At 47.0% G+C, this 26,505-nt stretch overlaps 1 protein-coding gene across 2 annotated transcripts in view; it reads left to right on the top strand.

Moving 5' to 3' along the window:
• Positions 1-26,505, top strand: part of LOC140721889 (NACHT, LRR and PYD domains-containing protein 6-like) — a 111,764-nt gene that overhangs the window by 67,963 nt on the left and 17,296 nt on the right. For both annotated transcript variants that reach the window (XM_073036717.1, XM_073036718.1), the window contains 5 exons: positions 13,596-13,688; positions 15,743-16,033; positions 18,659-18,825; positions 25,937-26,108; positions 26,208-26,279. In XM_073036717.1, coding sequence (XP_072892818.1) covers positions 13,596-13,688; positions 15,743-16,033; positions 18,659-18,825; positions 25,937-26,108; positions 26,208-26,279 — 795 coding nt within the window. The remainder of the gene's footprint in view (positions 1-13,595; positions 13,689-15,742; positions 16,034-18,658; positions 18,826-25,936; positions 26,109-26,207; positions 26,280-26,505) is intronic.

Genomic DNA, 26,505 nt, shown 5'->3' with positions numbered 1-26,505 from the left:
GGGGGTGTCAGGAACAGTATTTACAGGCTGGATGATTCAGGAGGGGTGAGAACAGCAGGTACAGTGAGGACGATTCAGGATATTAGTGACTCAGGAAAACTCGGGAGGGTCGAGAGACAGTAGCTACAGTCTGGATGATTCAGGAGGGGCGATGGACAGTCGTTAAAGTCAAGACAGTTCAGGAGGGGTGAGGGACAGTAGTTACTGTCAGTAAGAATCAGGAGTGGTGATGGAGAGTAGCTATAATTGGACGATTCAGGAGGGGCAATGGACTGTTGTTACAGTGAGGATGATTCAGGATAGTAGTTACTGTCAGGAAAATTCAGGGGGGACGAGTGTCAGTACTCATAGTCTGGATGATTCAGGATGTGTGAGAACAGTAGATAAAGTGAGGACAATTCAGTAGGGCCGAGGGACGGTAGTTACAGTAGTGTTAATTTTGGAGGGGTGAGGGACAGTAGCTACAGTCCGGATGATTGAGGAGGATCGAGGGACAGTAATTACAGTTAGGATGATCCAGGAGGGCTGAGAGACTGTAGGGACAGCCAGTACGATTCATTAGTGTTGAGGAGCTGTAGTTACATTCAGGATAAATCAGGAAGCGCGATGGACAGGATTTTTACTGTCAGGATTTTTCAGGAGGGGTGAGGGACAGTAGTCACATTGAGGACGATTCAGGAGGGATTAGGGACAGTAGTTACTGTCAGGATGATTCAGGAGGGGCGAGAACAGCAGGGACAATCAGGATGATTCAGGAGAGATTAGGGACAGTAGTTTCAGTCAGGTTGATTCAGGTGGGGCGATTGACAGCAATTACACAGACGATTCTGTGAGAGGGATAGTAATTACAGGCAGGGTGATTCAGTAGGGGTGAGCGACATTCGTTATACTCAGCGCAATTCAGGGCCAACGACAGCAGTTACTCTCAGGACAATTCAGGAGGTGTTAGGGACAGTAGTTACGGTCAGGACGTTTCAGGAGGGGTGAGAACAGCAGCGACAGTCAGGATGATTCAGGAGGTGACAGGGACAGTTACAATGAGGACAATTCAGGATCATATTTATATTCATGAAAATTCAGGAGGGGCCAGGGACTGGAGTTGCAGTCAGGGTAATCCATGAGGGGTGACGGACTGTAGTTACAGTCAAGATGATTCTGGTGGTGTGAGGGACAGGAGTTACAGTTAGGACATTTCAGGAGGGGCGAGGGACAGGAGTTACAGTTAGGACATTTCAGGAGGGGCGAGGGACAGTAGTTACAGTCAGGATGATTCAGGATGGGTGAGAACAGCAGGGACTGTCAGGATGATTCAGGAGGTGTCAGGGACAGTTACAGTGAGGACAATTCAGGATCATATTTATATTCATGGAAATTCAGGAGGGGCGAGGGACAGGAGTTACAGTTAGGACATTTCAGGAGGGGTGAGGGACAGTAATTACAGTCGGGACACTCCAGGAGAGGTGAGGGACAGTAGTTACAGTCAGGATGATTCAGGAGGGGCGATTGACAGCAATTACACACACACGATTCAGTGAGAGGGACAGTAATTACAGGCAGGGTGATTCAGTAGGGGTGAGCGACAGTCGTTATACTCAGGGCAATTCAGGGCCAACGACAGCAGTTACTCTCAGGACAATTCAGGAGGGGTTAGGGACAGTAGTTACGGTCAGGACATTTCAGGAGGGGTGAGAACAGCAGGGACAGTCAGGATGATTCAGGAGGTGTTAGGGACAGTTACAGTGAGGACAATTCAGGATCATATTTATATTCATGGAAATTCAGGAGGGGCGAGGGACAGGAGTTACAGTTAGGACATTTCAGGAGGGGTGAGGGACAGTCGTTATACTCAGGGCAATACAGGGCCAACGACAGCAGTTACTCTCAGGACAATTCAGGAGGGGTGAGGGACAGTAGTTACAGTCAGGACACTCCAGGAGAGGTGAGGGACAGTAGTTACAGTCAGGATGATTCAGGAGGGGCGATTGACAGCAATTACACACACACGATTCAGTGAGAGGGACAGTAATTACAGGCAGGGTGATTCAGTAGGGGTGAGCGACAGTCGTTATACTCAGGGCAATTCAGGGCCAACGACAGCAGTTACTCTCAGGACAATTCAGGAGGGGTTAGGGACAGTAGTTACGGTCAGGTTGATTCAGGAGGGGTGAGAACAGCAGGGACAGTCAGGATGATTCAGGAGGTGTCAGGGACAGTTACAGTGAGGACAATTCAGGATCATATTTATATTCATGGAAATTCAGGAGGGGCGAGGGACAGGAGTTACAGTTAGGACATTTCAGGAGGGGCGAGGGACAGTAGTTACAGTTAGGGTGATTCAGGAGGGGTGAGAACTGCAGGGACTGTCAGGATGATTCAGGAGGTGTCAGGGACAGTTACAGTGAGGACAATTCAAGATAATATTTATTGTCATTGAAATTCAGGAGTGGCGAGGGACAGTAGTTACAGTTAGGACATTTCAGGAGGGGCGAGGGACAGTAGTTACAGTTAGGACACTCCAGGAGAGGTGAGGGACAGTAGTTAGAGTCAGGATGATTGAGGAAGTGTGAGAACTGCAGGTACAGTCAGAATGATTACAGGGAGGATGATTCAGGATATTAGTTACTGTCAGGAAAACTCAGTAGGGGTGAGGGACAGTATTTACAGTCTGTGATGATTTTGAAGGTGTGAGGGACAGCAGATAGTGTGAGGACAATTCATTAGGGGGTGAAGGACAGCAGATACTGTCCGGTTGATTCAGGAAGGGCGAGGGACAGTAGTTTCAGTCAGGACGATTCAGGAGCTGTGTGGGGCAATAGTTACAGTGAGGAAAATTCAGCATTGTAGTTACTGTCAGGAAAATTCAGCTGGGGTAGATAGATAGATAGATAGATAGATAGATACTTTATTCATCCCCATGGGGAAATTCAACATTTTTTTTCCAATGTCCCATACACTTGTTGTAGCAAAAACTCATTACATACAATACTTAACTCAGTAATAATATGATATGCATCTAAATCACTAACTCAAAAAGCATTAATAATAGCTTTAAAAAAAGTTCTTAAGTCCTGGCAGTTGAATTGTAAAGCCTAATGGCATTGGGGAGTATTGACCTCTTCATCCTGTCTGAGGAGCATTGCATCGACAGTAACCTGTCGCTGAAACTGCTTCTCTGTCTCTGGATGGTGCTATGTAGAGGATGTTCAGGGTTTTCCATAATTGACCGTAGCCTACTCAGCGCCCTTCGCTCAGCTACCGATGTTAAACTCTCCAGTACTTTGCCCACGACAGAGCCCGCCTTCCTTATCAGCTTATTAAGACGTGAGGCGTCCTTCTTCTTAATGCTTCCTCCCCAACACGCCACCACAAAGAAGAGGGCGCTCTCAACAACTGACCTATAGAACATCTTCAGCATCTCACTGCAGACATTGAATGACGCCAACCTTCTAAGGAAGTACAGTCGACTCTGTGCCTTCCTGCACAAGGCATCTGTGTTGGCAGTCCAGTCTAGCTTCTCGTCCAACTGTACTCCCAGATACTTGTAGGTCTTAACCTGCTCCACACATTCTCCATTAATGATCACTGGCTCCATATGAGGCCTAGATCTCCTAAAGTCCACCACCATCTCCTTGGTCTTGGTGAAATTGAGACGCAGGTAGTTTGAGTTGCACCATATCACAAAGTCCTGTATCAGTTTCCTATACTCCTCCTCCTGTCCATTCCTGACACACCCCACTATGGCCGTGTCATCAGCGAACTTCTGCACATGGCAGGACTCCGAGTTATATTGGAAGTCAGATGTGTACAGGGTGAACAGGACCGGAGAGAGTACGGTTCCCTGTGGCGCTCCTGTGCTGCTGACCACTGTGTCAGACCTACAGTCTCCCAACCGCACATACTGAGGTCTATCTGTCAAGTAGTCCACTATCCAATCCACCATGTGAGAGTCTACTCCCATCTCCGTTAGTTTGTGCTTTAAGATCTTGGCTGGGTTTGGGACAGTAGAAACAGTCAGTACAATTCAGGATGTCTGAGGGACAGTAGTTACAGTCAGAATGATTCAGGAGGTGTCAGGAACAGTAGTTACAGGCTGGATGATTCAGGAGGGGTGAGAACAGCAGTTACAGTGAGGACAATTCAAGATAATATTTATTGTCATGGAAATTCAGGAGGAGCGAGGGACAGTAGTTACAGTTTGGACATTTCAGGAGGGGCGAGGGACAGTAGTTACAGTCGGGACACTCCTGGAGAGGTGAGGGACAGTAGTTAGGGTCAGGATGATTGAGGAAGTGTGAGAACTGCAGGTACTGTCAGAATGATGACTGGTAGGATGATTCAGGATATTAGTTACTGTCAGGAAAACTCAGGAGGGGTGAGGGACAGTAGTTACAGTCTGTGATGATTTTGAAGGTGTGAGGGACAGCAGATAGTGTTAGGACAATTCATTAGGGGGTGAGGGACAGCAGAAACTGTCCGGTTGCTTCAGGAAGGGAGAGGGACAGTAGTTTCAGTCAGGACGATTCAGGGGGTGTCAGGAACAGTATTTACAGGCTGGATGATTCAGGAGGGGTGAGAACAGCAGGTACAGTGAGGACGATTCAGGATATTAGTGACTCAGGAAAACTCGGGAGGGTCGAGAGACAGTAGCTACAGTCTGGATGATTCAGGAGGGGCGATGGACAGTCGTTAAAGTCAAGACAGTTCAGGAGGGGTGAGGGACAGTAGTTACTGTCAGTAAGAATCAGGAGTGGTGATGGAGAGTAGCTATACTTGGTCGATTCAGGAGGGGCAATGGACTGTTGTTACAGTGAGGATGATTCAGGATAGTAGTTACTGTCAGGAAAATTCAGGAGGGGCGAGTGTCAGTACTCATAGTCTGGATGATTCAGGATGTGTGAGAACAGTAGATAAAGTGAGGACAATTCAGTAGGGCCGAGGGACGGTAGTTACAGTAGTGTTAATTTTGGAGGGGTGAGTGACTGTAGTTACAATCAGGATGATTCATGAGGGGTGAGGGACAGTAGCTACAGTCCGGATGATTGAGGAGGATCGAGGGACAGTAATTACAGTTAGGATGATCCAGGAGGGCTGAGAGACTGTAGGGACAGCCAGTACGATTCATTAGTGTTGAGGAGCTGTAGTTACATTCAGGATAAATCAGGAAGCGCGATGGACAGGATTTTTACTGTCAGGATTTTTCAGGAGGGGTGAGGGACAGTAGTCACATTGAGGACGATTCAGGAGGGATTAGGGACAGTAGTTACTGTCAGGATGATTCAGGAGGGGCGAGAACAGCAGGGACAATCAGGATGATTCAGGAGAGATTAGGGACAGTAGTTTCAGTCAGGTTGATTCAGGTGGGGCGATTGACAGCAATTACACAGACGATTCTGTGAGAGGGATAGTAATTACAGGCAGGGTGATTCAGTAGGGGTGAGCGACATTCGTTATACTCAGCGCAATTCAGGGCCAACGACAGCAGTTACTCTCAGGACAATTCAGGAGGTGTTAGGGACAGTAGTTACGGTCAGGACGTTTCAGGAGGGGTGAGAACAGCAGCGACAGTCAGGATGATTCAGGAGGTGACAGGGACAGTTACAATGAGGACAATTCAGGATCATATTTATATTCATGAAAATTCAGGAGGGGCCAGGGACTGGAGTTGCAGTCAGGGTAATCCATGAGGGGTGACGGACTGTAGTTACAGTCAAGATGATTCTGGTGGTGTGAGGGACAGGAGTTACAGTTAGGACATTTCAGGAGGGGCGAGGGACAGTAGTTACAGTCAGGTTGATTCAGGAGGGGTGAGAACAGCAGGGACAGTCAGGATGATTCAGGAGGTGTCAGGGACAGTTACAGTGAGGACAATTAAAGATAATATTTATTGTCATGGAAATTCAGGAGGGGCGAGGTACAGGAGTTACAGTCAGGGTAAACCATGAGGGGTGAAGTACTGTAGTTTCAGTCAAGATTATTCTGGAGGGGTGAGGGACAGTAGTTACAGTTAGGACATTTCAGGATGGGCGAGGGACAGTAGTTACAGTCAGGACAATTTAGAGAGGTTGGGGACAGTAGTTACAGTCAGGATGATTCAGGAGGGGTGAGAACAGCAGGGACTGTCAGGATGATTCAGGAGGTGTCAGGGACAGTTACAGTGAGGACAATTCAGGATCGTATTTATAGTCATGAAAATTCAGGAGAGGCAAGGGACAGGAGTTACAGTTAGGACATTTCAGGAGGGGCGAGGGACAGTAGTTACAGTCGGGTCACTCCAGGAGTGGTGAGGGACAGTAGTTAGAGTCAGGATGATTGAAGAAGGGTGATAACTGCAGGTACTGTTAGAATGACTACTGGGAGGATGATTCAGGATATTAGTTACTGTCAGGAAAACTCAGGAGGGGTGAGGGACAGTAGTTACAGTCTGTGATGATTTTGAAGGTGTGAGGGACAGCAGATAGTGTGAGGACAATTCATTAGGGGGTGAGGGACAGCAGATACTGTCCGGTTGATTCAGGAAGGGCGAGGGACAGTAGTTTCAGTCAGGACGATTCAGGAGCTGTGTGGGGCAATAGTTACAGTGAGGAAAATTCAGCATTGTAGTTACTGTCAGGAAAATTCAGCTGGGGTATGGGACAGTAGAAACAGTATAATTCTGGATGTCTGAGGGACAGTAGTTACAGTCAGGATGATTCAGGAGGGGTGAGGGACAGTAATTACAGTCAGGATGATTCAGGAGGTGACAGGAACAGTGGTTACAGGCTGGATGATTCAGGAGGGGTGAGAACAGCAGGTACAGTGAGGATGATTCAGGATATTAGTGACTGTCAGGTAAACTCAGGAGGGTCGAGAGACAGTAGCTACAATCTGGATGATTCAGGAGGGGCGATGGACAGTCGTTAAAGTCAAGACAGTTCAGGAGGGGAGAGGGACAGTAGTTACTGTCAGGAAGAATCAGGAGTGGTGATGTAGAGTAGCTATACTCGGACGATTCAGGAGGGGCAATGGACTGTTGTTACAGTGAGGATGATTCAGGATAGTAGTTACTGTCAGGAAAATTCAGGAGGGGCGAGGGTCAGTACTCATCGTCTGGATGATTCTGGAGCTGGGGACAGTAGTTACAATCAGGACTATTCAGGAAGGGCGAGGGACAGTAATCACAGTCAGAACGATTCAGGATGTGTGAGAACAGTAGATAAAGTGAGGACAATTCAGTAGGGCCGAGGGACGGTAGTTGCAGTTGTGTTAATTTTGGAGGGGTGAGTGACTGTAGTTACAATCAGGTTGATTCATGAGGGGTGAGGGACAGTAGCTACAGTCCGGATGATTGAGGAGGGTCGAGGGACAGTAATTACAGTTAGGATGATCCAGGAGGGCTGAGGGACTGTAGGGACAGCCAGGACGATTCATTAGTGTTGAGGAGCTGTAGTTACATTCAGGATAAATCAGGAAGCGCGATGGACAGGATTTTTACTGTCAGGATTTTTCAGGAGGGGCGATTGACAGCAATTACACACACACGATTCAGTGAGAGGGACTGTAATTACAGGCAGGGTGATTCAGTAGGGGTGAGCGACAGTTATTATACTCAGGGCAATTCAGGGCCAACGACAGCAGTTACTCTCAGGACAATTCAGGAGGGGTTAGGGACAGTAGTTACGGTCAGGACGTTTCAGGAGGGGTGAGAACAGCAGGGACAGTCAGGATGATTCAGGAGGTGTTAGGGACAGTTACAGTGTGGAGAATTCAGGATCATATTTATATTCATTGAAATTCAGGAGTGGCGAGGGACAGGAGTTACAGTTAGGACATTTCAGGAGGGGTGAGGGACAGTTGTTACAGTCAGGTTGATTCAGGAGGGGTGGGAACAGCACGGACTGTCAGGATGATTCAGGAGGGGAGAGAACAGCAGGGACAATCAGGATGATTCAGGAGGTGTCAGGGACAGTTACAGTGAGGACAATTCAAGATAATATTTATTGTCATGGAAATTCAGGAGGGGCGAGGGACAGTAGTTACAGTTAAGACATTTCAGGAGGGGCGAGGGACAGTAGTTACAGTCGGGACACTCCAGGAGAAGTGAGGGACAGTAGTTAGAGTCAGGATGATTGAAGAAGGGTGAGAACTGCAGGTACAGTCAGAATGATTACTGGGAGGATGATTCAGGATATTAGTTACTGTCAGGAAAACTCAGGAGGGGTGAGGGACAGTAGTTAGAGTCAGGATGATTGAGGAAGGGTGAGAACTGCAGGTACAGTCAGAATGATTACAGGGAGGATGATTCAGGATATTAGTTACTGTCAGGAAAACTCAGGAGGGGTGAGGGACAGTAGTTACAGTCTGTGATGATTTTGAAGGTGTGAGGGACAGCAGATAGTGTGAGGACAATTCATTAGGTGGTGAGGTACAGCAGATACTGTCCGGTTGATTCAGGAAGGGCGAGGGACAGTAGTTTCAGTCAGGACGATTCAGGAGCTGTGTGGGGCAATAGTTACAGTGAGGAAAATTCAGCATTGTAGTTACTGTCAGGAAAATTCAGCAGGGGTATGGGACAGTAGAAACAGTCAGTACAATTCAGGATGTCTGAGGGACAGTAGTTACAGTCAGGACGAGTGAGGTGGGGTGAGGGACAGTAGTTACAGGCTGGATGATTCAGGAGAGGTGAGAACAGAAGGTACAGTGAGGACGATTCAGGATATTAGTGACTGTCAGGAAAACTCAGGAGGGGCGAGAGACAGTAGCTACAGTCTGGATGATTCAGGAGGGGCGATGGACAGTCTTTAAAGTCAAGACTGTTCAGGAGGGGTGAGGGACAGTAGTTACTGTCAGGAGGGCCAAGGGACAGTATTATGATTCAAGAGGGGCGAGGGACAGTGGTTACAGTCAGGACAATTCAGGGTGGCTGACAGTTGCTACGGCTAGGATCATATAAGAGGGGCATGTGTTAGTAGTTATAGTAAGGATGATTCTGGAGGGGCAAGGGACTGTAGTCAGAGTCAGGACAATTCAGGAGGGGTGAGGGACTGTAGTTACAGTCAGGACGATTTTGGAGGGTTGAAGGTCTGTAGTTACAGTCAGGATAATTCATGAGTTAGGGACAGTTACAGTCAAGACAATTCAGGTGAGGTTAGGGTAAGTAGTTAATTTCAGGAGGGGTGAAGGACAGTTGTTAGAGTCAGGACGATACAGAAGGTCTGAGGGACAGTACATACAGTAAGGACGATTCTGGAGGGGTGAGGGACAGTAGTCACAGTGAGGACGATTCAGGAGTGGTGAGGGACAGCGCATACTGTTGGGATGATTCAGAAAGGGCGAGGGACATCAGTTACTGTCAGGACAATTCAGGAGGGGTGAGGGACCGTAGTTACAGTCAGGACAATTCTGGAGGGGCAAGGCCCAGTAATTACTTTCAGGAGGGTTGAGGGACAGTTGTTACAGTGGGGACGATTCAGGAGGGGTGAGTCAGAGTAACTGCAGTCAGGATGATTCAGAAGGAGTGAGGGACAGTAGTTTCAGTCAGGACGATTCAGGAGCTGTGTGGGGCAATAGTTACAGTGAGGAAAATTCAGCATTGTAGTTACTGTCAGGAAAATTCAGCAGGGGTATGGGACAGTAGAAACAGTCAGTACAATTCAGGATGTCTGAGGGACAGTAGTTACAGTCAGGATGATTCAGGAGGGGTGAGGGACAGTAATTACAGTCAGGATGATTCAGGAGGTGACAGGAACAGTGGTTACAGGCAGGATGATTCAGGAGGGGTGAGAACAGCAGGTACAGTGAGGATGATTCAGGATATTAGTGACTGTCAGGAAAACTCAGGAGGGGCGAGAGACAGTAGCTACAGTCTGGATGATTCTGGAGGGGCGATGGACAGTCGTTAAAGTCAAGACAGTTCAGGAGGGGAGAGGAACAGTAGTTACAGGCAGGAAAAATCAGGAGTGGTGACGGAGAGTAGCTATACTCAGGATGATTCAGAAGGGGTGAGGGACAGTGGTTATCGTAAGGATGATATAAAGGAGGATAGAAGCTAGCCAAGAATATAAAGGACGATGGCAAAAGCTTCTTTAGGTATGTGAAGAGGAAAATATTAGTTAAGACCGAAGTTGGGCCCTTGAAGACAGAAATGGGTGAATTTATTATGGGGAACAAGGAAATGGCAGACGAGTTGAACAGGTACTTTGGATCTGTCTTCACTAGGGAAGACACAAACAATCTCCCAAATGTAATAGCGGCCAGAGGACCTAGGGTAACGGAAGAACTGAAGGTAATTCACATTAGGCAGAAAATGGTGTGGGGTAGACTAATGGGACTGAAGGCTGATAAATCCCCAGGGCCTGATGGTCTGCATCTCAGGGTACTTAAGGAGGTGACTTAGAAATCGTGGACACGTTGGAAGTTTTCCAATGTTCTATAGATTCAGGATCTGTTCCTGAGGATTGGAGGGTAGCTAATGTTATCCCACTTTTTAAGAAAGGAGGGAGAGAGAAAACAGGGAATTATAGCCTGATGTTAGCCTGACATCAGTGGTGGGGAAGATGCTGGAGTCAATTATAAAAGATGAAATAACAGCGCATTTGGATAGCAGTGACAGGATTGGTCCGAGCCAGCTTGGATTTATGAAGAGGATTTATGCTTGACTAATATTCTGGAATTTTTTGAGGATATAATTATGAAACTGGGAGGAATTCAGGAGGAATTCCTGAACCTGGACTTTCGGAAAGCCTTTGATAAGGTCACACATAGGAGATTAGTGGGCAAAATTAGAGCACATGGTATTGGGGTAGGGTACTGACATGGATAGAAAATTGGTTGGCAGACAGGAAACAAAGAGTAGGGATTAACGAGTCCTTTTCAGAATGGCAGGCAGTGACTAGTGGGGTACCACAAGGCTCAGTGCTGGGTCCGCAGCTTTTTACAATATACATTAATGATTTAGATGAATGAATTAAAAGTAACATTAGCAAATTTGCAGACAACACAAAACTGGGTGGCAGTGTGAAATATGAGGAGGATGTTAGGAGAATGCAGGGTGGCTTGGACACGCTGGGTGAGTGGGCAAATGTATGGCAGATGCAGTTTAATGTGGATAAATGTGAGGTTATTCACTTTGGTGGCAAGAACAGGAAGGCAGATTACTATCTGACTGGTGTCGTTAGGAAAAGGGGAAGTACAACGAAATCTAGGTGTTCTTGTACATTAGTCGCTGAAAGTAAGCATGCAGGTACAGCAGGCAGTGAAAAAAGCTAATGGCCTGTTGGCCTTCATAACAAGGGAAGTTGAGTATAGGAGCAAAGAGGTCCTTCTGCAGTTGTACAGGACCCGGGTGAGACCACACCTGGAGTATTGTGTTCAGTTTTGGTCTCCAAATTTGAGGAAGGACATTCATGTTATTGAGGGAGTGCAGCGTAGGTTCACGAGGTTGATTCCCAGGATGGTGGGACTTTCATATGTTGAAAGATTGGAGCGACTGGGCTTGTATACACTGGAATTTAGAAGGATGAGAGGGGATCTGATTGAAACATATATGATTATGAAAGGATTGGACACGCTAGAGGCAGGAAACATGTTCCCGATGTTGGGGAAGTCCGGAACCAGAGGCCACAGTTTAAGAATAAGGGGTAGGCCATTTAGAACAGAGTTCAGGAAAAACTTTTTCACCCAGAGAGTTGTGGATCTATGGAATGCTATGGAATCTACGAAATCTATGGAATATGGATTAGCTGAAGGGAATCTGCAATTTGGCTCATCATGGGAAGATGGTGAGAACATGGGAGCCTTGATACTAAAGAAAGGCTGGAGGGTAGTGTCCCGACAAAATGTGATCCAGCACAGAGCAAACTCACTCCAGTGGTAAAGGACTCGGATCAGGGCCATGGATGTGACCCATCCGAGGCGATGATTTATCACGTCAGATGTTCATTAAACAGGGGACTGTCAAGCCTCGACTGAGACGCCGCCTTGTTGGGTTAGGGGGTCGCAGAGGAGGCTGGAATTGGTGGTTGAAATGAGTACAGTTCACTTTGGGGCAAGTGAATTTGGGGCAAGAGCAAGGAGTGGCTGTGGGGCAGGTGGGAGCTGGGTGTGTAGTAATGGTTCGCAGTATTCCTGACGTTTCTCTGAGGAAGTGTGACTGCCTGGATCATGTGTTCTGGAGGAAATGTGGCACCAGTGTGGTAGAGGTTTTCCGGGATGTGCATCAGAGGAAATATTTCACCCAGGCAGAGAATGCTTCCAGGCTGTGAGCTGGTGGCTACATAGCCACCGATGATTGTTCATCCTATATCTTCTGCTTGGTGCAAGTGTCATCAGAATAGACGAGGTTAGAGGGGGAAGAGGCAAGTGTTTCCGTGAAAGACAATGTAAGCAACTGCAGTACATTTTATAGCGAGGCCACCGACGGCCATTGTGCTGGGGAGAGAAAGAGAATGTTGAAAATGAGCGGCACCCTCGATCTGTTTGCCAGTCCGGACAATGCTGATTGTCCTGGTCGTGCCTTCACTGCAGATTTCTCATTCTGGCCTCAAGCCCAGTCGGTTGTTTGCTAATTCCAGAGTTGGGCAAGGACTGGAAAGAATATACTTTGCAAATCCATGTCAACAGCTCCGGGGTAGAAAGTTACAGAAAGCCATAGCCCTCAAAGACAAAATTCCTTCTTGCCTGTTGGGAAGAAGGGAAACCTTATTCTGGGAAAAAAGGGCCCTCAATGTGGGAGGGGCATAATTATGTCTCTCCTGAAGCGTCGCCTGACTGCCTCAAGGCTCGGGAATTGTGTGAGCCAGGGAGGGTGGGACTAGGAGGATCCGGCAGAAAGGGGAGGCCCCGGTCTGTGACACGAAGAGGGTTCAACCCTGCTCCTTTAGAGACGCTGGATGTTTCCCTTAATTTGTGAAGGGGGATTGTAGGATTCTCCAGGGCTGACTCGCAGCAGTGTATAGGGCTGAGAAAAGTCCAGGTCCCCGTTGGGGATTCTGTGGATGCGCTAGGAGGAAGTGCAGGGTCCCGGTCCAAGATGGATTCATGTTTGGACAGTGTTTGATCTGGGATGGACAGAGCCTGGAGATCATCTGTCCCATTTGTTAGGGTTAATTTGCGACTGCCAGTTCAGGTCAGGAGTGGCTCGCGTGATATTAGAAGACAGGACTACAAGGGAGGGAGCGAAACAAAGGATTCCTTTGTTTCGAAACTGCTAGTGTCACGTGATTCAGTAAAACAGGGAACTCGTGAAAGAATGGCATCAGACCAATGAGAAGGACAAAAGTGTCCAATTTTACCAAATATGTATAACAAAGTTCAGCATTATCAAATATGTGTAGCGGGGGGTTGGGCTAAGGGAAAAAGGATATAAACAAGAGCAGAAGAAAGGGGAGGGCAGAACGCGCCTTCTCCAGCGATACTTGTATTCGCTGTGCCAGTTACGGTTCTGCATTTAAGCCAAGTTTTGTAATATTCCGGTGTTGGTTGTCTCTCTTCCTAAACGAACACAGGGCAGAATTTAAAGCCCAGCACATTGTATCCGACTGTGTGGGTCCTCACAAGGCAATGTTTTCCTTCTCATGTGGCTGACTGTCTTTTGCTCCTGTTTCTGTTGTTTTACACAGCCCCCCAGGACTGTAGAACGCCTGTCACCATGAAGTCTGAATGCACCAGCTGGAGCGGAGGCTCAGGGACCTTAACATCAAGGCAACACAGAGGTTTGTGCAGGTTCTGGAAAGTGTGACTGTCCTGCAGGGTCTGGATATATTGCAAACAGCCGGGTTACACAAAGGAAGAGAGAAGAGGGCTGGAGCTGTTCTCAGAGAGGTGACATCCACAGGGCTAGTGTGGAGGGGTGAAGGAGCTGTGTCAGACACCACTGACGTTACTTTTCACTTACATAAAGACCGATTGAGCAGAAAGAGAACCAGATGAATGGAGCGAGCGAGCAGCAGGAGGACACACAGTGGACTGTGACACTGAGCGGGTCAGCGATGGTGAAACGGGAGCCATCTTGATGGGGTTGTCTGTCTCTAGGAAATGCAGTCTACTCAAGGGATGTACGAGGGAAAGGAGAAGGCCATTCAGTCTGAGGGGTTGAATGTGAGAAATACTTCAATCAGGATACATACAGCACATTGTAAATGTGAAAAGCAGGGCAGACGTGATCTTGTGAGCAGAGTTTGCTTCTCCATAGACTCAGCAAGACAATTCAAGCTGCGACATGCGGAACAGTGAACAGTGCTCCAAGCACAGGAGTTATAACTGATTCTGACATGACAGACACAATATTGTAAACAGAAAGCAAAGTGAAAGGGGAAAATCACAGAACTTTCTCCATTTGCCAGGCAAGTTGCCAAGCACCAGCCCGAGAGCTCACACCTTTCCGGACCAGAGTGAGGTACAACAGGGTTGGCCAGAGGGTGAATATGGTCGACTGCAGTGAATGTTTTTGAACTGAGTGTTATGTGGTGCATGAGCTCGGTCCCGTGACGGGTCATACCATGTAGACAATCGCCTTTGCCAACCACCAGTCAATCTGTACTGATACATTTACCACACTTTGGTCTTTAGCCTGGCCTACATTCCAATTTTAATCCTCATCCCGATGCTTTGAAAATATTGAGAGGACCTGCCTCTTGGGGTAGTGTGTGGCAGGGTACAATCACTCCCGAGTTTCCCTGCTCCTCACCTTAAACACCCTGTCATTCTAGACACCTCTGCCAAGGGGAAAATTTATTTTCATTATCTCTCTCCTCCCACCATCATTATTTTATCTATTTCAGTGACATTTCCACTCAGTTCCATCTGCACTGAGGATCAGAGATTTTGACATGGGGAACGTAGGTCCAGAGGATGGGCAGACTGTGTCCCTGGGAGGATGGGTCCTGGGAATCAGAAGATGTCTGAGCTGGAGTGTGTCGGTCTCTGGAATCGTATTGTGTGTGTGCCGGGAGATTGGTTTGAGGCGATGGGCTGGGATTCACATGATTGGTTTGTGCAGCATGTGTCATGGACAGAAGAGCATAAGAACCAGCAGGAGTCAGCCATCTGGCCCATCAAGCCTGCTCCACTGTTCAATAAGATCATGGCTGATCTGGCCATGGACTCAACTCCACCTCCCTGCCTTTTCCCCATTATCCTTAATTCCCCAACTTTGCAAAAATCTATTCAACCTTGTTTCTGTGTCATGAGAAGGGTAGGTCCTAATATTCAGACAATGTGTGATCAGGGAATATTTTCCTTTGTGGAGGTTAATGGCTATAAAGAGTGCCTGTGAAAATCATTCACTCCCCCCTTGGAAGTTTTCATGTTTTATTGTGTTACAAACAGAATCACAGTGGATTTAATTTGGCTTTTTCTGACACAGATCAACAGAAAGCGACTCGTGTCAAAGTGAAAACAGATTTCTACAAAGTGATCGAAATGAATTTTGAAACAATAAAACATGAAAACTTCCGTCGGGGGTGGGGGGGGGGGTGTGAATACTTTTTAAAGGCTCTGTATCGCAATCCTCTGCAGTAGTGTCAGAAATTTCCCCTGGTCAGATGCAGTGTAATTTGTAAAGAACACAGCTCTACCAGTCCTGCTGTGTTCTCTGTAACTGGGTGTGAGCAGTCACCTGCTTATCCAGACAAGTGGTGAGTTGACAGTCCCCCTTGAAAGTCGACTAACTCAAAAATGTTGCAGCCACTCATTCTGAAACTGGTGTGCTCCGTTCTGAATTGGCCTGCTCTAAACACCAATTTGTGATGTGATTTTTTTTTCATAGGTGGGAAACGCACTGCGAAACGGAAAGAGAAATTGAAGGGACATCTGCTATTGGACTCATCACGGGAAAATGATCAGACCTCGGGAGTCCCAATATCAGTGGAGGGCTATGTTGAGGGCTGTGACCCAATGGAATGTGATATCACTGAAGAGGAAAGGGAACAGGAACACCCCAGAGGCTCTGGGGTCGGAGACTCGGTCGAGAGTCATGGAACCAACCTGTGTGAGGCGACCAGCTGTCACGTCAGAGGTTCATTAAACAAGGAGTCATTAGGTCTCGACCAAGATGGAGGTGAATAAAGTGATGGGGGGAGACTGGTGGTGAGAATGGGGTGAAAGAGTGGGATGCCTTGTTGGAATATGGAGAAGAGTGAAGCAGCAAAGTGCAATTCATGACATATCGTGGGTGGCAGAACGTAGTAGGGGTGGGTTTTGCATGTGGGAGAGGGAAACGGAACAGATCTCATTGAAACCTACTAAATGTTGAAAGAACGAGATAGGGTGGATACGGAGACGGGACTTCCAGAACTACAGGGCACAGCCTCAAAATTGAAGGGTGACCCTTTAGAACAGAGGTATGGAGGATTTTTTCCCTTCTGGGTGGGCAATTCCAACTAGTCGTGATCATCAAAGACAAAATTCCTTCTAACCTGCTGTAGATCTGGGAATGTTTGTTCTGAACTATTGCTCGTCACTGTGAAATACCACTGAGGAGAAATGTTTTCTCAGGGCCACAGAATCACATCTACACCTACTGTCCCCAGACCAGTTTTATTCTCATGTGTGGTGATGATTTTCCCTGTCATCTCATCCTCCCACTCACGTATACACTGGCAGCAATTTGCTGTGGCCAATTACCGTAACTCAACAATCCCCCCAGATTTTGGAATATGGGAGGAAACAACCTCTCGATGCCTATGGAGTCACCGAGAGAGTTGCAAACCGCGCACACAGAGGACGGTAGAGTTCAGGATTGAACCTGGGTTGTTGACAGAATCTCTATTAACAGTCCCATCGGCTCCCAGGTATATTTCAATTCTAAAAATGTTGATAAATTTGATCCTTTTTCCTGTCTTTCCTCTCTGGATAAAGTAGAACATAGAAATCTACAGCACATTACAGGACCTGCGGCCCACAATGTTGTGCTGACCATGTAACCTACGCCAGAAACTGCCTAGGATTAACCTACTGCATAGCCCATTACTTTTCTAAGCTCCATGTACCTGTCTGAGAGTCCCTATTGTATCTGCTTCCACCAGAGTTGCTCGTAGTGTATTCCACACACCCACCACTCTCTGTGTGGAAAAAGTTACCTCTGACATCCCCTCTGTACCTACTCCCAAACATGTTAAAAGTATGTCCCCATGTGTTAGCCATTTCAGTCCTAGGAAAAAGCCTCTGATTATCCACATGATCAATAACCTCATGCAACCACCTGACAATGCCTAACTCAATTTATCTGTAGGTATCCCTCTGTCGGCAACTTCCTCTTAATTGACCATAGCTCCATAAGACATAGGAGCAGAATTATGCCATTCAGCCCATCGAGTCTGCTCCGCCATTCTATCATGGCTGATCCCGGATCCCACTCAACCCCATATCCTTTGATGCCCTGACCAGTCATGAAACTATGAACTGCTGCCTGTAATATACCCACGGACATATGGCCTCTCCCGCAGTCTGTGGCAGTGCGTTCCACAGATTTGCTATTCTGCGGCTAATAAAACTCCTTGCCTCTGTTCTAAAAGGTCGATGCTCAATTTGGAGGTTGTGTCCTCTAGTTCTGGATATCCCCGCCACAGGAAACATCCTCTCCACATCCACCCTGTCTCGTCCTTTCAACATTCAGAAGGTTTCAATGGCCTCTCTTTATGTCAGTGACTTGGTGGTTTGAAATCAGAATTACCCTGGCCACAGAAAGCAGGGAAGTGGTGAAGGATTGTTAATTTAACTGGATGCCTGAGCTTCCACAAGAGCCATTGTTGGAGCCGGTTTTGACTGTAATGTGATTTTTGGGATAAATGGAGATGATCTGGTATTAATGAAATCATTTTCCCCGCACTATTACCAGAAACTGAGTTGCAGGCACAGGTACACTGGGGACTGGAAACTTTTGATGTGTTTTGAAGGGATGGGGCATTGAAGGTTGATCCAGCAGCTAATCATCCATCTGTATTTATCCATAAGAAGCTGGTGGTGAGCCGTTGCCTTGAACTGCTGCAGCCTCTGACGTATGGGGTAGGAGAGAGATCCTTGATCGATGGTGTGTGGCTTTGAAGACAAATCCCAGCCTGTCTCTCCATACTTTTGCTGCCTTTGGTCGAGCTCATGGGTTTGGAAGTTTTCTCTTGGGCCCGGTGGAATGAGTGAACAACTGTGTCTCAGGTTTTGCATTATATCAAGCTCCTTGAGTGAAGCTTCACTCAATGAGGAAAGCGATATTCCATCATCCTATCTATCCCTACTTGCCTTTGGCCTTAACAGTCACGTACTTACAAATACTGATTACAATGTTTCACAGTAGACACAGGTTAGTCAAATGACAGATTCCACCAGAGGCACCTCCTTATATACCCTCTCCAGTGTGCAGGGCATGGGCAGGGCTTAATGCATGATCTGAATTGCCTGATCCTGATTGGTCAGTTTGAATTGACCCTGTTCTGATTGGTTGATTGATCTGATTCCATCATTCTGACTGGAGATGAAGTATATTTTGACTAGTTTCCTCATGACAGTGGAAACATCGCTGAACGGATGGACAAAGCATCATAGTGCAGAGCATTGGGGAAGAATCATCTGCTGGGCTGGCAGCGAGGGTTAGATGCTGGTGCTTATATTTTTTTTCTCAGTTGTGTTTGGATAAATATTTAATTTCCATTTCTTTCTGGGCTTGTGTTTGGTTTATTTATATTCACAGATCCAAGGACTGAAATCCTTGAGCTGCTGTCTGACTGTGACGATTACCAACAGTTTCAGTTGGCACATTTCTATGGAAAAAGACTGAAACCTGCAATTGAAGAACGGATTGAAGAATTCAGCTTGATTTTGAGAGAGGAGGGACATTTCAGTGGACAGGAGCATGAGGTGAGTGGAAGAGCAGGGTGAGTTCTGGTTAATCCAACATCGTGGAACTGATGGCTTCAGTTTGAAGAGAGACCAAGGTCACCTTTGGCCGATTAACTGCACTTTGACAACTCCTACTCAATCGTCAACCACACTTTGCACGAAGAGAACTATTCAGCCCCTGTTACTGTGAGCTGCTGTGAAGTTACAGCTCATCATTATGAATTTTTATGCAGCTACTGATCCAATAGAAACTGTGTTTACTGCTTAAGAACATTTTTTTACAGACTTAAATACCAGTTACAGCTGTCAAGTCAAGTCAAGTCACTTTTATTGTCATTTCGACCATAACTGCTGGTACAGTACATAATAAAAATGAGACAACGTTTTTCAGGACCATGGTGTTTACATGACACGGTACAAAAACTGGACTGAACTACGTAAAAAAAAAACACAGAGAAAGCTATACTGGACTACAGACCTACACCGGACTGTATAAAACGCACAAAAACAGTGCAGGCATTTCAATAAATAATAAACAGGACAATAGGGCAAGGTGTCAGTCTTGGCTCTGGTATTGAGGAGTCTGATAGCTTGGGGGAAGAAACTGTTACATAGTTTGGTCGTGAGAGCCAGAATGCTTCAGAGCCTTTTCCCAGATGGCAGGAAGGAGAAAAGATTGTATAAGGTGTGCATGGGGTCCTTCACAATGCTGTTTGCTTTGCGGATGCAGCGTGTAATGTAAATATCCGTGATGGCGGGAAGAGAGACCCCGATGATCTTCTCAGCTGACCTCACTATCCCCTACAGGGTCTTGCGATCCGAGATGGTGCAATTTCCAAACCAGGCAGTGATGCAGCTGCTCAAGATACTCTCAATACAACCCCTGTAGAATGTGATGAGGATGGGGGTGGGAGATGGACTTTCCTCAGCCTTCGCAGAAAGTAGAGACACTGCTGGGCTTTCTTTGCTATGGAGCTGCTGTTGTGGGACCAGGTGAGATTCTCCGTCAGGTGAACACCAAGAAATTTGATGCTCTTTACAATCTCTACCAAGGAGCCGTCGATGTTCAGCGGGGAGTGGTCACTCCATGCCCTCCTGAAGTCAACAACCACCTCTTTTGCTTTGTTCACATTCAGAGACAGGTTGTTGGCTCTTCACCAGTCCGTTAGCCGCTGTAAGCTGACTCGTCATTCTTGCTGATGAGACCCACCACGGTCCTGTCATCGGCGAACTTGATGTGGTTCGAGCTGTGTGTTGCAGCACAGTCGTGGGTCAGCAGAGTGAACAGCAGTGGACGGAGCACACAGCCCTGGGGAGCCCCCGTGCTCAGTGTGATGGTATTGGAGATGCTGCTCCTGATCCAGACTGACTGAGGTCTCCCAGTCAGGAAGTCTAGGATCCAGTTGCAGAGGGAGGTGTTCAGGCCCAGTAGGCTCAGCTTTCCAATCAGATTCTGAGGGATGATTGTGTTGAATGCTGAACTGAAGTCTATGAACAGCATCCGAACGAATGTGTCTTTTTTGTCCAGGTGGAGGGTGGTGGCAATGACGTCATCTGTTGAGCAGTTGGTACGGTACACAAACTGCAGGGGGTCCACTGAGGGGGGCAGCAGGGTCTTGATATGCCTCATGACAAGCCTCTCGAAACACTTCATGATGATGGATGTGAGTGCAACGGGACAGTAGTCATTTAGGCAGGACACTGAAGACTTCTTCGGTACGAGGACGATGGTGGCGGCCTTGAATCACGTTGGAACGGTGGCACTGCTCAGGGAGATGTTGAAGATGTCAGTGAGAACATCTGCTAGCTGCTCTGAGCACTCTACCAGGGATGTTGTCTGGTCAGGCAGCCTTCCGTGGGTTGACCCTGCACAGGGTTCTTCTCACATCGGCCATGGTGAGGCACAGCACCTGGTCATCTGTAGGAGGGGTGGACTTCCTCGCCGCCACATCATTTTCCACCTCAAACCGGGAATAGAAGTTACTCAGCGCATGTGGGAGGGAGGCATCACCCACACAGTCAGGTGATGTTGTCCTGTAATTAGTGATGTCCTGGATGCCCTTCCACATGCGCCGCGTGTCGCCACTGTCCTGGAAGTGGCTGTCATGAACATCCTTGCCTTGTCTGGGTATGGCTGCTGGCCTTGGTTCCCGAGCTTGAACAGGAGGAGCTATTTCAAGTCCCTGAGGATCTAACGTGGTCCTCATATCCACGCAGTCACAAAGAAGGCAAGACAGTGACTAGAGTTCATTCAGAGTTTGAAGACATTTGGTACGTCAACAAATACACTGAGAAACTTCTATAGATGTACTGTGGAGAGCATTCTGACAGGCTGCATCACTGTCTGGTATGGGGGGGGCTACTGCACAGGACCGAAAGAAGCTGCAGAGGGTTGTAAATCCAGTCAGCTCCATCTTGTGTACTACCCAACAAAGTACCCAGGACATCTTCAAGGAGCAGAGTCTCAGAAAGGCAGCGTCGATTATTAAGGACCTCCAGCACCCAGGGCATGTCCTTTCAACACAGTTACCATCAGGTAGGAGGTACAGAAGTCTGAGCACACACACTCAGGAATTCAGGAACTGCTTCTTTTTCCCAACTGATTCCTAAATGGACATTGAATGCTTGGATACTACCTCACTTTTTAAATCTATAATATTTCTCTATTTTGCATGATTTTAATCTATTTAATATATGTATACTTTAAATTGATTTACTTAATCATTATTATTGTTATTGTTATTATTTTGCTTCTTCGATATTATGTGTTGCATTGAACTGCTGCTGCTAAGTTAATGAATTTCACGACACATGCCGGTGATAATAAACCGGATTCTGATTCTCAAGGTCAGGTTTTGAGTGGCCGTGTTAAGTTCAGTAAATGTACACGTCTGCACTCTGCTTCCATCAGTATATTGTCCGCGGCCTTGCCTTGCTGAAACCTCTACAACAGTCTCTCACACTCCCGCGTCTTGGGGACAGATTATTGCACTGGAGACACTATGTCCCACTGATCGGATGTCGGGGCTAAAACCTGTGAGGCGGTAGCAGGAACTGCAGGTTCAGAGTGAACTGCTGAGCCAGAACTGATATCCAACTCAAGTCCTATCAAGGGAACTGGTTAAATTCAGTTCATTTCCATGAACCTGTGAGAGCGTGTGGCTGTCACCCAAGACCACAGCATTCACTGCTGTCATGTGGAGAAGGAAATCTGCCAATCACACCGGTCTGGTCATAACTCCCACACCGAGCCACGCTCATATCTGGTGGCCCAGGAAATAAATCTGTGATTTATATTAAAAAAAAATTTAGGAGAATGCAATAAAGGGGAAAAAGTTAACTGTTCACTCAATCAATTCAAGTAAGTCAACAGCTGAAATCTCCCTGTGGAGTCCCTGAAACAGAAAATGTCAGCAAAGCTGCTTCTGATACCAGTGAGGCAACAGCCCAACGTTATCAAATCTACTCAGCCAGATATCTGTGGTTGATGTAAGTGCAGGGAGGCCTCCAGGTGACCCCAAGGCCTTCTGCACACCGAGCACATCATGGTTTCTGCCATGTGTCCAAATATACAGATCCAGACTAGAGAGAGCAGCGTAAAGCCCGGACTCCATGGTGCATCATTTTCAGCAGTAGTGGAGTGGTAACCAACCATAATCCATGGCCTTGTGCTCAAGTGTTTCCTTCACTTCATGATCACCATGAACTGAGGAGGAGGGGTATGTGGATAAATGTGTGTGTTGGGGGGGCAGGGAGAGAAGAGATCTGGACCAGCCCCAGTCTGGAGGTGTTGCCAGCTGATAATGTTGCAGAACAGCTCGATGACCCCATACCCAAAGGGGTGGATTAAAATCTCTGCAGTCCTGTCGTTCAACGATCCAGTCAGTGGCAGGGTGTGTTTTTAGACTTGTCCAGAATTCAATTTTATGCATAATTATGAAGTATCTCCTAAATATTCCTCGAGTATTTTAATGAATGGCATCAAGAGCACATAAGACACATTAGAAAGAACAATTACTTTGAGTCTCTAAGACATAGGAATGGAATTAGGTCATTCAACCCATCATGCTCTACAATTCTATCATGGCTGATCCCAGGTCCTACTCAACCCTCATACACCTTCCTTCTTGCCAAATCATTTGCCCTAAATGATCAGGAAACCATCAACTTCTGCCTGAAGCATACCCATGGACTTGGCCTCCACCACACTCTGTGGCAGAGCATTCCACAGATTCACTACTCTCTGGCTAAAAGAATTCCTCCTTGCCACTGTCCTAAAAGGTCACCCCCTCAGTTTTTGAGGTTTTGCTTGCTGGTTCTGGATACCTGACCATAGGGTTTCCTATATCATCCTTTACACATGTGGTTGGCTTCAATGAGATCACCCCGCATTCTTTGAAATTCCAGTGGATACAGGCCCCATACTGCCAAGCACTCCTCACACGTTAACCCCTTCATTCCCAGTATCATCCTCATGACCCTCCTCTGGACTCTCTCCAATGACAACACATCCTTTCTGAGAAATCGGGCCCAAAACCATTGACAGTACTCCACGTGAGACCTGAGTAAGCAGAGAGACGACAAATGCTGTGACTCACAAGCACAACATGTGTATACATGGTGCATGTTCCAGTTTAACAAAGCTTGTTTGTATGTATGTGTGTCCATAATCTGGTGTTCCTAAGACATAGAAGAAGTGGTAGTCCATTTGGCCCATCTAGTCTGCTAGGCCACTTCATCATGACTGACCCATTTTCCCTCTCAGCCCCAGTCTCCTGCCTTCTCCCCATATCCCTTCATGCCCTGACCAATCAAGAATCAATAAAGTTCTGCTTTAAATATACAAAGAGACTTGGACTCCACAGTGACCTGTGGCGACAAATGCCACACATTCACCACTCTCTGGCTGAAGAAATACCTCCTCATCTCCGTTCTAAAAGGACACCTCGCTATTCTGAGGCTGTGTCCTCTGGTCTTAGACTTTCCCACCATAGGAAACATCCTCTCCACATCCACTCTGTCAAGGCCTTTCATCGTTCATGTGTCGAAGGTAACATTTCATCAACAAAGCCAGGCAGTGGGCATTTGTAACAAGAGTCCAACAACTTGCCTTTGATTTGGATTGGAATTGTTATCACTGGTTCCTTCTTGACTTTTTCCTTCAGTGGCTTTTTCCACTGAGGCCAGGGGAGAAAAAAAAACAGGTCATTGGTTAAGGGTGAAGGGGGAAAAGTTTAAAGGGAACATTAGGAGGGGCTTCTTCACACAGAGAGTGGTGGGAGTGTGGAATGAGCTGCCAGATGAAGTGGTAAATGTGGGCTCACATTAAGAAAAGCTTGGACAGGTATATGGATGAGAGGGGTATGGAGGGATATGGTCCAGGTGCAGGTCAGTGGGACTAGGCAGAAAAATGGTTTGGCACAGCCAAGAAGGGCCAAAAGGCCTGTTTCTGTGCTGTAATGTTCTATGGTTCTCCAGTACACTGGTGTAAAGTTAACCTGAATTTCGGTTCTGCCAGCTGCTGCAGAACACAAGCAGACCATTTGTGGGTACCCTGTCACTGGTGGCTCTGCTCCCACAAACAACTATGTGTCTGGAGTGTGACAGAGTACTCTCCACTTGCTCCGAAGCCAGCAAGTAATTACCCACAACCCAGGATCACAAAACCCAGCCACCGCCCTAAGCACTCGGTCTGTCTTCCTCTGGTGCACAGTATCTTTGTTGTGTTCCATCTACAAAATCCACTGTAATTACTCACACAGCCGACTCTCACAGCTCCTCTCAAATACATGAATTCATGCACCCAAAGGGGGAAGGGACAGAGAATCATTGCCACCTGCAGTTTTCCCATTCGCACTTGGAGACTTGCCTCTGTTCCCTCACTTCCAATGGGAACTCCCCTTTGTGTGCACTTCTTCACCAGGACCTACAGCATCAAGAATCTGGTCGGTTTTGCACTTGCTGTTGACGTCCATATTCTTGGAGTAAATAAATGGAGCATTTTGCACAGACGCAGACACGGATATAGACAGACACACACACACTCAGATACAAAGCAACAAAGAGAGAGAGAGAGACCCAAACAGCCAAGCCACTGGAGAGATGGGACTGCAGATGCTGCATTCTGGAGAAAAAAACAATCAGCTGGAGGAACACACTTGATCAGCCAGTGTCTATGGAGAGAGGAATGGTTGATGTTTCAGCTTCAGACCATGAATCAGGGTCAAGAAGAGAGGGAAGATGGTTGTTCCACTGCATCTGATGTGGCATTAAAATAACACAATAAGATGAAGAGCACAATAGTAAATAAAAACACAATGAAAATAAATGCATAAGATCGCTTACAATGTGAGGTGAGGGACGACACCTGCGGGAAGTGCAGCCAACTCCAGCTTATGAAACACCACATTATGGAGCTGTATGAACGGAGGATCATCTGAGAGGCAGAGCATTTGATAGACATGAATTTTGAGCAGGTAGTTACACCCAGAGTGCAGAGTTCTGGGAGTAGACAGGTAAACACAGAGGTAAAGGGAGAAAGAAGTCAGTGCAGGGTCACCTCACCCTCCACCCCCCCCCCCGTGGCCATTCCTCTCAGCAAATGTATACCCCTTTGGATAGTGCTGAGGGGGATGACCTACCTGGGCATGGCAGCAGCAGCCAGACCAATAGTACTGCGGTCAGCTTTCAGCAGGTAGAGCAATAGTCATAGGGACTTGATAGTTAAGGGGACAGATTCATCAGCAGCAAAAGAAACTTCAGGATAGAGTGTTGCTGAGTTTTCAACTTTTGGCAGCTTTTTCCAATTCTATTCAGTCGTTGGAATGCTCTCCTGTGGAAAGCCTTGTTGTTTCTTCTTTGTAACTGCATTGACAAGCTCGGCTGGGGATAGATCTTCAGAGATGAAGTCATCTCATTTGCTGAACACGGGATCCAGATTGGGAAGTGGATGTGCCAAAGAGAAATCCTGGTATTAGTTCATTCTTCTAATTGGTTAATGCTTCTAGTTAAACCTGCAGAGACAGTTGCGATTACCTGGTAGTAATTGCTGTTCTCCAACTGAGAAAATGTTCTCATTCCTGTTCTGTGTCCATCAGACCTTTTCTCAAAACATTCTCTGTTTTATCAGGCAGTTGCTGACCTGGCGGAGAAGGGAGACCGGGCAGAGAGTTCCAAGCTCCTCTTCAGCCTGGTGATGGAGAAAGGTGCCCAGACCCGGAGGGTGATGTGGGAATCCTTTGTGAAAATGCAAAACCAGTTACCGAAGTTGGACAAAATACTGAAAGAAATCCTGGAGCACGGTACAGTAAAACAGCACACTGAGCGCAAAGTGACAATGAAGCACTCAGCTGAATGGTGGTGTTCAGGTTTGGTTTCATGAAAACTGTTTAATTCCACAGGCCCTGATCCAAATGAATATATGGACATTGGCTTTCCCCAGGGTTTTCAGGATTTATCCGCACAACTGAAGGGTAAGTGATGCAGTGCAATTCAAACAAATTACTTGGCAGGATTATTGTTAGCTGTTCTGATCTTGGCAGAATCAGAGACTGCCAGTGGCTACAACTTTGAAATGGAATGGACGTTCCACGGATTTGTGGATTGACTGGGAAATGGAATAGACATGCCATGGATTTGGGCATTGGCTGGGCACCGTGTTTAAGTTGCAGATCCTGACATTTGTATCTCACTTTGCAA

The sequence above is a fragment of the Hemitrygon akajei genome, unplaced genomic scaffold (assembly GCF_048418815.1).
Source record: "Hemitrygon akajei unplaced genomic scaffold, sHemAka1.3 Scf000063, whole genome shotgun sequence".
Classification (NCBI taxonomy): Eukaryota; Metazoa; Chordata; class Chondrichthyes; order Myliobatiformes; family Dasyatidae; genus Hemitrygon; species Hemitrygon akajei.
Note: the sequence above shows the minus strand (reverse complement) of the source record. Positions and strands in the feature narration are given on the sequence as shown.